The sequence below is a fragment of the Tupaia chinensis genome, unplaced genomic scaffold (genome assembly GCF_000334495.1).
Source record: "Tupaia chinensis unplaced genomic scaffold, TupChi_1.0 Scaffold000438_1, whole genome shotgun sequence".
Classification (NCBI taxonomy): Eukaryota; Metazoa; Chordata; class Mammalia; order Scandentia; family Tupaiidae; genus Tupaia; species Tupaia belangeri.
In genome coordinates this window covers 509,672-519,589 of record NW_006159943.1, presented here as the reverse complement: position 1 = coordinate 519,589, position 9,918 = coordinate 509,672, and the positions used below count along the sequence as shown (strand labels likewise).

The 9,918-nt window shown below is 56.5% G+C and overlaps 1 protein-coding gene across 2 annotated transcripts in view; it reads right to left on the bottom strand.

Moving 5' to 3' along the window:
- Positions 1 to 9,918, bottom strand: part of LMNA (lamin A/C) — a 28,408-nt gene that overhangs the window by 2,120 nt on the left and 16,370 nt on the right. The window contains exons 2-10 of one of the 2 annotated variants that reach the window (XM_006155167.3): positions 6,648 to 6,804; positions 4,102 to 4,227; positions 3,682 to 3,852; positions 3,361 to 3,486; positions 2,268 to 2,488; positions 1,955 to 2,177; positions 713 to 820; positions 492 to 611; positions 35 to 127 (exon numbers count right to left, since the gene is read on the bottom strand). In XM_006155167.3, coding sequence (XP_006155229.1) covers positions 35 to 127; positions 492 to 611; positions 713 to 820; positions 1,955 to 2,177; positions 2,268 to 2,488; positions 3,361 to 3,486; positions 3,682 to 3,852; positions 4,102 to 4,227; positions 6,648 to 6,804 — 1,345 coding nt within the window. Of the gene's footprint in view, positions 1 to 23; positions 128 to 491; positions 612 to 712; positions 821 to 1,954; positions 2,178 to 2,267; positions 2,489 to 3,360; positions 3,487 to 3,681; positions 3,853 to 4,101; positions 4,228 to 6,647; positions 6,805 to 9,918 lie in introns of both variants that reach the window. The other variant, XM_027774469.1, reaches the window with a different exon arrangement.

Genomic DNA, 9,918 nt, shown 5'->3' with positions numbered 1-9,918 from the left:
GGGGGGGGGGGCCACGGCGGCCCCTGCCACTCACGTGCTGGTGGTGATGGAGCAGGTCATCTCCATCCTCGTCCTCGTCGTCGTCGACCACAGTCAAGGAGCGCACCAGCTTGCGCATGGCCACCTCCTGCCAGGGACACAGGACCAGGCCCGGAGGTCAGTGGGCCAGGCCAGGAGAGGTGGCCCACGGTGGCCCCCCAGGCCCTTTCTTGAGGTCTGCCCTTTGTCCACCTGCTGCTGGCTCTGCCTCTGTGATGCTGGAGCTAAGGAACTTGCTCCTGCCCCGGAGGGACCCTGCCCAGCCGTCTGGGGGGTGGGGATGGTGTGACTTTGTCAGTCCTCGCTGTCTGACTCCCACCCCTCGAGCTGCTCCGGGGCACCTTTGGGTTCTGCACTAGGTGGTGAGTCTGAGGTCTGCACCAGACTCTGGAGAGCTACCCTGGATTGGCTCCCATGCTGGCCAGCCGGGCACCTGCCAGACGCATACTCACTTCCCCTGTGGAGTTGATGAGAGCCGTGCGCAGGCTGCTCCCGCAGCCCCAGGTGTTCTGCGCCTTCCACACCAAGTCAGTAGGGGGGCTATGGGTGGCCCCAGCTCCTGCAGCCCAGATCTGGGGCGGGGGGTAGAGAAGGCAATCACTCCAGTACTGTCCTTAGGCCAACCCACCCCCATCCAAGGCCACCTCCGTGTCCCCAGCACCCTGCCTCTCACCGTCACCGCCTGCCCAGCTTTCAGGGTGAACTTCGGTGGGAAGCGGTACGTCAGCAGGGGGTCATCTCCATTCTGCCGCTTGATCTGCCAGTTGCCCATGGACTGGTCCTGCGAAGGGAAGGGAGAGGGAGGCGGTTGCTTCATTCAGGCTCTTGGATTCATGTCTTTTAAGGGCCCAGGCAAGAGGCCTCTGTCTCCACTCAGTGCCCTGTCCCCTGTGACCTGTGGACACAGGCTGTGCCAGGCGTACTGACACTTCACCTCATCTTCCCAACAACTCAGGGAGTAAAGGGCTCTTACTCATTCTCATTTCATGGACGAGGACACTGATGCCCTGAGGGGGTAAGTAACTTGCGCAGGGTCTCACAGCCAGTGAGTCCAGGAGCCAGGACTAGAACTAGGGTGGATGAGATGTGCCCACCATTGAGGAGAGGACTTCATGCCTTGGTTTCCTCTCCTTTTTATCTCACGTGTTTCTTCCATGAGTAAGAGAGACAGAACAGTGAGGCGGGGTAGTTAAGGGCACTGGACTCCCACATGGCCGACCACGGTTCAAGTCCCAGACCTGGTGGCTTGGCTTGCTTTCTCACTTTCCCTCTCTCGCTCTGTCCCTCTCTGGTCAAATAAAAATAAATAAATAAAGTTAAAATAATGGGGAAAAAAAGAGAGAGAGAGACAGAATAGCTAACAGAGGCTCTGATGCTGCAAACCGCCCACAGCCAGCCTTGGATAAGGGGCACGTGTGATCTACATAGAAAGATTCTGGTTCTATCTGGACACCTCACTTCAGTGTCCAGAGAGAACCAAGTTCTATCTGGACACCTCACTTCAGAGTGTCCAGAGAGAACCAGAATCTTTCTATGTATTTCTGCCATTTTTTTTCCTTTCTTTTCTTTTTATTTTTTATTTATTTATTTTGCCATAGGGCAAGTGTGAAAGCCAGAGAGAGACAGAGACAGGAAGTGAAAAGTCGCTCCTCAGGGTAGATGGCCATAGCACATCACAATCCCTTCTGCATTCTTCTCTCAGGATTCTGGGCACGCACACGCACACCCAGTGTGATTTTCAGGCCACCAGGTCCAGGACTGGAACCGTGGTCTGCCCTGTGCCTTAACCCCCACGCCACCTGTGGGCCCTGCAGGTCTGTCATTTTACCCAGCTCCACTCAGCGCCCAGCCCTTTCCTTCATCGTTCGGCTTTCTCCCTAGCTCCATGTTCCCTGCGGCCCTGCCCGGAGCCTACCTCGTTGGACTTGTTGCGCAGCCGCACGAACTTGCCCTCCTCGTCCACCTCCTCCACCGCCACACGCCCACTGGTGCGCGCGTGCTGCGAGAAACTGCTGCGGCTCTCGGAGGCCTCCAGCTTGCGCTTTTTGGTGACGCTGCCCCCACCCTGCGTCTGCGATGAGTGGGAGGAGGCGCGGCCACGGCTTCGCTGAGTGGTAGGGCTGGGGGACAGGCGCAGCCTGGGGATGGGGAGATAGGACGGGGGACCTAGTCAAGGCCTGTGGCGGAGCACAGGCCACGCCCCAGCTCGCGCCTCCGCCCCAGCCTACCTCTCCTCCTCGCCCTCCAGGAGCTTGCGGTAGGCGTGGATCTCCATATCCAGGGCCAGCTTGATGTCCAGCAGCTCCTGGTACTCGTCCAGCTGCTGCTGCATCCTTGCCCGCATCTCGGCCATCTCCCGCTCCTTGTCTGCCAGCAGCCGCCGGCTGGTGTCCCGCTCACGGGCCAGCGAGTCCTCCAGGTCCCGAAGCTTGGCCTCCTTGGCTGCCAGCTGGTGGGGGGAGGCAGGGATCGGTGAACTCGGGGCCCCGCATGGGGAAGGTGGGGGGGTGGCACCCGCTTCCCTCTTAGGAGCCCAGGCTCTCACCCACTTCCCTCTTATCACAGGCTCTAAACACGGTCTTGGCTGTGACCAGGAAGTCCTCCCAATATCTAACTGAAGTCTCTCATTCCATGTCCTACTATCACAAATGGCATAGCCAACCAGAATAACACTCATGCTTTTTTGGGAGTTGTTTTCAAGCCATTGGGTCCAGGACTCATGGCAGTTGGCCCTGTAAACAGGATCCAGCTGTCTTAACTCCTGGGCTCCATGGGCTGGCCCTAATACTGATGCTTCTTTTTTTTTTCTTAGTTTTTTTTAAGAGGTTTTTGCTTTAGGGTGCATGCGCTGGCCAGAGAGAGATACAGAGACAGTGAGAGGGGGAAGTGAGAAATCACCCTCCGGGGGATGGCCACACTGTAATTCCCTCTCCTCTATTCTCCTCTCAGGATCTTGGGCTTACGTGCCCATCGTGATCTTAAAGCCACCAGGTCTGGGACTCGAACCACAGTTGACCATGTCCAGCACTTTAATAACCACACCACCTGCCGGCCCTAATACTGATGCTTTTAACACCTCACATGCAGAGTGTTATGGCCAATCTGAATCAGGAAGGTGGCGAAACCCCAGGCTCTGAGAAGCGAAGGTGAACAAAGGGATGTACAGGGACAGCAGACAGGCCATCTGACGCCCAAAGCTGGGCCCCTTCTCTCGGTCTGGCCCAGGACATGTTCTCTCCCTCCCTTCTCAAACAGTCCCCAGGCTTCCAGCCTACATCCGCAGATGTCGGCCTCTGGGGGAAGGCCTGCTGCGGGTGTCACCTGCTTCTGGAGCTGGCTGAGCTGGGCCGAGAGGCTGTCGATGCGGATGCGGGACTGCTGCAGCTCCTCGTGGGCCGCCCCCACCAGGTTGCTGTTCCTCTCTGCAGACTGCCTGGCGTTATCCAGCTGGAGGGGAGGACACAGGGGTAGGATTACAGGACCTGGAGGGACTAGGCAGGGCCCTGAGGATGGCATTGTGGCTGCTTCTTGGGGTCCTGGACACCCTGAGTTCCCTGCTACCACCCAACAGATCCTCCCAGAGTAGCCCAGTGTGGGCAGGGGCAGGGGTGGAGGCGGCGAGGGGTAGGGGAGAGCAAGCACCTTGGCAGAGTACGTCTTCTCCAGCTCCTTCTTGTACTGCTCCACCTGGTCCTCGTGCTGGGCCCGCAGTTCCTGCAGGGCGTCCGCCAGCCGGCTCTCAAACTCGCGCTGCTTCCCGTTATCGATCTCCACCAGGCGAGTTTCATGGCGGCGCTTGGTCTCACGCAGCTCCTGGAGGGGTTGGAGCACGGACGCAAACCAGAATCAGAACTAGTTCTGAGGAGGATGAGACCCAGATGGCCAAGCTCCCTGTCCCGCCCTGGCAGCTCCACTTTAGCCTGGGAGCCGGGTTCTAGCCACCCCCACTCCCTGTCCACTAGCACAGGGACTTGGGCAGTGAACTCCGCACACAGCTGGTCCCCGAACCCCAAGACTGTCACCGCCCAGCGCCAGCCCTCAGGCCTGCGGAGCAGCCCCCACCTCGCTGTAGATGTTCTTCTGGAAGTCCAGTTCCTCCTTCAGGGTCTGCAGCCTGTTCTCGGCATCCACCCGCCGCAGCATCTCATCCTGAAGCTGCTTCTTGGCCTCACCCAGGGCTGCCTCAAGCTGGAAGGGAGCAAGCAGAGGTCAGCGAGAGGGGTCACCAGACGTGAGAGCTGCAAGGAAGCTGGGAGCTGGACTGTCCCCAGCACACCCTGTTGTATGTGCAGACACAGGCCCAAGGAAGGTGTGGACATCCACTCACTCACAGCAACTGCTCTGCGTAGGCACTATGCTGGGAGATCACAGGCACCCTCCTCCCATAGCCACAGGGCCCCCGTCGGGTACCACGCACAATCCCCATGACAGAGGCACGTGAGAAGTTCAGGGGCACGTGAGGGAGAGAACTGAAGTGTGCTGGGGAAGGCAGTCTGAGAAGGCCTCTGAGAGGCTCAGGCCTGAGGGACAGGCTGGCAGGGCCTGGGGAGGGCACTGCCGTGCCTGCGGGACAGAGCGGAGGCCGTGCAAAGGCACGCCTGAGTGGAGGCATATGCATGCCTGGGGTCCTCAGGAGGGTCAGTACTGCCGATGCCTGGGTATGGGGGCGTGTGGGTGGGCAGAAGTGATGGAAGGTGGCTGGGCCAGTAGGCAGGGGCTGATCATGAATAGGTCCCCTGATCTGCCATGAAAAGGACCTCTGACGAAGTTTGAGCAAGGGAGCGTCTTACTTAAAGTTTCTTTTTTTTTTTTTTTAATTTGCCAGAGGGCACGTATGCTGGCCTTGGGGGGAACTCTAGTGGGGAATGAGAAAACACGCTCCATGAGGGATGGCCACAGAGCAATCCCTTCTCTTCCATCTCTCCCTCCCCTTAAGATTTTAGGCACACAAGCACATGAGTCTGGCATGTTTTGTTTTTAGTTTTTGCTGTATGGCATATGTGCTTGCCAGAGAGACAGAAAGTGAGAAGTCACCCCTTGTAGAGAAGGCCTCATTGCAATCCCTTCTCCTCCACTCTCCTATCGGGAACCTGAGCACACATGCACACACACCTGGCATGAGTTTTAAGCCACTGGGTCTAGAACTTGAACCACAGTCCACCACGTGGGAGTCCAGTTACATAACCATTATACCATCTGCTGGTCCCAAAGCCTGGCATTCTTTTTTTAAATATTTTTTAAAGCTTATTGATGCATTTATTTTAATTTGACCAGAGAGAGAGACAAAGCGGGACAGAGGGAAAATGAGAAAGCAAGCCACCAGGTTCAGGACTTGAACTGTGGTCGGCCATGTGGGAGTGTCCAGCTCCTTAATCACAACGCCACCTGCTGGTCCCCCGGCACGTTTTTTAAGGCACCAGGTTCAAGACTAAAACCATTCAGTTAGCCAGCCATGTGAATCCAGCCCCCTTAACCAACATGTCCCTGGCTGGCCTGAAGTTTTAAGAGGCACAGGTGGAGGCTGGCAGGTGGTGTGGGGGTTAAGACAGCTGGATCCCACACGGCTGACTGTGCAGTTTGAGTTCCAGACCTGGCAGCCTGAAAAACAGGCCAGGTGTGCGTGTGCCCAAAATCTCAAGAAGAGAATGGAGGAGAAGGGATGCAGGTGTGGCCATCCCCCATGTGGAGGGACTTCTCACCCCCTCTCTGTGAGTGCACATGCCATGTAGCAGCAGCAGCAGTGAAAAAGCTCTCTGGTGCCCAGCGCAGTGGGCATGGAGCTGAAGGCAGGACGCCTGGGAGCACAGTGCCCCACTCAGTTTATGCTCGGCTGCTGGCTCTCCTGATCCCCCCATGGTTACTGCAGAGGCAGAGCTGGGAAGGAGGGTGCCCAGAATGAAAGCTTGCCCCAGTTCTAGTCCCGGCTATGGTCTGAGCAGATGAGACTGTGAGACTGGGACTGAGTCAGCTTCTTTGATTCTGTCCCTTAGCTTGTGACATGAAGAGTTAAGAAGAGGGGATAAGGGTCTGGCAGGTGGTGTGGAGGTTAAGGGTGCTGGACTCCCACATGGCCAATCACGGTTTGAGTCCCGGACCTAGTGGCTTGCTTCTTCACTTTCTCTCGCTTGCTCACTCTCTCACTCTGTTCTTCTCTGGTCAAATGAAAATAAATAAAAAGTTAAATAAAATAATAATAAAAAATGTTTATGAAGAGGGGACAAATAGCAAACTGCTTTGAAAGTCATGGCCATGAGACACATGCAAAGCATTATCCACTCGCATCCCATACAGTTAGCCACAGCTTCCCCTGATAGCCTTGGTGGGTCATTTCTCTACTCCTCCCTCCTTCCAGACAGGCCACAAGCTGTCTACAGGAGGGCCAGCCCAGAGGGATCCAGGGCCAGGAGCAAGTCATCGCAAAAGCAACTGGAAACGGCCCGTGGGGGGCTGTAAATTGTGCATTCGCTGAGCTAGATCCCCCGGGTGACATGATGCCAGGATGCGTGAACAGCTCTGAGACTGCGTGACAAGTCGGACCAGGCACCTCCTGCGGGTGGGCATGCGTGTGTGAGGCGGGGTCGGGAGCGGACTCTGGAAGGTGGTCTCACCTTGGCCACCTGCCCCCGCAGGTCGTGCAGCTCGCTTTCCAGAGTACGCTTCTCACTGAGAGCGGTGCTCAGCGCGGCCTCCTTGGAGTTGAGCAAAGCCTCCAGGTCCTTGAGCCGGGCCTGGGCCGCCAGCAGGTCTCCCTCCTTCTTGGTGTTGCTAACAAAGAGAGAGAAGAGTGTGTGTAAGAGAAGGGACCTGCAGCAGGGCCAAGTTCCTGTGAGGTCAGTCACTGGGGCCGGCCCTGCTGTCCCCCAAGCTACCAGGAGAGGGCGGCTTTGCCTTGGGTTTGCCTGCATCTGCTTGCCTCTGGGGCTGGGCTCCCATGCCCCCCAAGGTCCTGAAAACCCCCTTCCTGCTCCTCCACTCTTCCCATGACTCAGGGCTCAGGAACGTGCCTGGGGCTAAGCGCAAAGCTTGATCCCATGATAGGAATGCTTTTCCCTCTCTCTGCTCCCATTAATTCCCAAAGAGACAGGGGCACCTTTGTCTCCTGCCCCTTCCCACACAAGGCCCTAACCTTCTCCCTGGACTCCACCCACCTTCTGCTCAGCCAAGCTCCCCTCCCTCCCAGGAACCAAAGTTCCCAGCCTGCCCTGGGGTCCACATGTCCCTACTGCTTCTCAATTTGAGCCCCAAAGGTGTCGGTCACCTCTTCCAGTCTCTGTTCCACATGGGGGACTGTGGGGGAGGAATGTCTGGTTAGAGCTGAGGAAGCTCTGGGACAAGGACAACCAGGCCCAGTCTGGCCCAGGGATCTGGGCAGAGCAGAGGGGTGGCAGCCTCTCTCCCTCCAGCCCACCACAGCCCGCTGAACCCCTTTCACCAACCACAAGCCTCAAGATCTGGCTTCAGATGTGGCTCCCAGGCCCCTGGGTCCATCTGGACCAGCTCTGAGCCTCTCTCTGCTCGTCCAACAGGGCACAGTTTTGCTAGAACCAATGGGACGGGGTTGTCTCTGCCACCACCCTCACCTTTCTGGGCCCCTGATTATTTCTGCTGGTGAAGTGGAGAAAGAGAGGGGTCTTATGGAACCCAAGAACTTTGCAGATGTTACAACCCCTTCACAAACAGAGTGAGAGAACACAGTAGACCAACCTCGGGAGTGGAGGGGAAGAGCTGAGGGGCCGGCCCAGCTGCAACTCATCAGTGCCGAAGCCCAAGCCCACCACAGCAGATGGAAAAAGGGAAAACCAAACGTGGGCAGGGAGGGAGAAAACCTATCCAGGAATGGAGAAAAGCTGCCCTGCCAACATTTTTCTCCTACCACAAAAGCCTGAAGTTCCAAGAAGCCCGACTATTCACTGCAGGGCAGGGTAGAGGCCTGATGTGGGGACGCTCTGGAGGGAGGGGATGAGACCTGAGCAACACGCTCCTGCCACCGGCCAAAGCAATTCCAAACAGGGAGACATCCCCCCACTGCCACTGGGCTGGGAGGGACACAGAGTGACACCCAGAGGAAGGGGGGGGACACCTGAAGGCCTGCAGGGAGTTCCCCAGCCTGCAGACTCCATGGAGGCCTCGGGCCACACCTCAGGGCAAGTTGTTTAACACAACAGCAAGAAGAGGCCCTTCCAGAACTGGAGGATGTTTCCCCTCCTCCGTCTCGGCCAGAAAAGCTAAAAATAAAGGCAAAACCCAGCTCAGGTTTTGGCTGCCATCCGGCCCAGCCCCTGGCTGAGAGCACAGCCCCAACTTTCCATGACTTCAGAACTTTTCCGAAGCTGAGGCAGCTGCAGGGGGAGGAGGGGAAGGAAGAAAAGCCGCGGGCAGAGTGAAGCAACACGGCAGACATGAGATTCCGAGCCCCTTGGGCCAGCTCCAAGGCTGGCAGGGGCTTCCTAGAAGAGGCCTCACTACCCTGAAGGCTAACGGCCACAGCGCTGTACTCGGAGACTCGGGACTTAGAGAACTAGACGGAGCTTCGAGTCCTGCAGCTCGACCCTCTCTTTTACAGGTGAGGAAACTGAGGCACGAGGAAGGTGGACAACCCAGTGTCAAGCACAAGCCAGCAGCAGGGCCAGCCTTTGGGTCAACCCTGGCTGCTGACCTAGGCTCCTCCTCCTCCACCTCACGGCCTATGGAAGTCACAAGGTCTGCACAGGAGCAGGAAGAGAGAAGACCCTGAGGCACAAGATGCTCCCTGGCCCAGCCAGCCTGAGCCGAGGGAAGCAGGAGGAGCGAATGGGGTGCTTTCAGAGATGTCTCGAGGGCACCTCTTCCCTAGGCCTGCCTCTCCAGCCCACTTAGACGCCAGAGGAGGAACTCCTGGGGTTCTCCTTGGTAACACTCTGTCCTTTTTTATTTTTAGAGAGATTTAGGGCACATGTACTCGCCAGAGAGACAGAAACCAAGAAATCAGTTCCCAGGGGGATGCCCACTCTGCAATCCCTTCTCCTGTATTCTCTTCTCAGGATGTTGGGCATGCATGTACACGTGGCCAGCAAAAGTTTTAATCCACAGGGGGTTGGGGGGGAAAGCAGGTGGCATGGTGGTTAATGTGCTGGACACTCCCACATGGCCAACCATGGTTCAAGTCCTGGACCTGGTGGCTTGCTTTCTCACTTTCTCTGTCCCTCTCTGGTCAAATTAAAATAAATGAATGAATAAATAAAATTAAATAATTCTTCATAAAAAAGTAGAAAAATTTTAAGCCACTGGGTCCAGGACTCAAACTGTGGTCAGTCAACTACATGGGAACCCAGCTATGTAACCATTACACCATCTGCCAGTCCCGGTAATACGCTTTCCTCAGCAGTGTCTATTAGGTGCACAAGCACAGAGTTTTGTTTTGTTTTATTTTTCCAAGTCTAACCTCCTCATTTCCTGCTGCTATTAAAGGTGGCCATGGGGTCCAGCAGGTGGCGTGGTAGTTCAGGTGCTGGACTCCCACATGGCAGACCACAGTTTGAGTCCTGAACCTGGTGGCTTGCTGTCTTATTTTCTTTCTCTCTCTCGGTCTGTGAGTCTCTGCAGAGTGCACGTGACCGATAGCACATTTTCAAAAACATATACTAATAGGGACCAGCAGTTAGTGTAATGGCTATGTCACTGGACTCCCATGTAGTTGACGACGGTTCGAGTCCCAGACCTGGTGGCTTAAACTCATGCCGAGCACGTGTGCGTGCGTGTCCAAGATCCCGAGAGGAGAATGGAGGAGAAGGGATTGCAGCGTGGCCATCCCCCCTGGGGGGGTGATTTCTCACTTTCTGTCTCCTCTCTGTCTGTCTGGCGAGCGCACATGCCCTATAGCAAAAACCTCTCAAAAAAAAA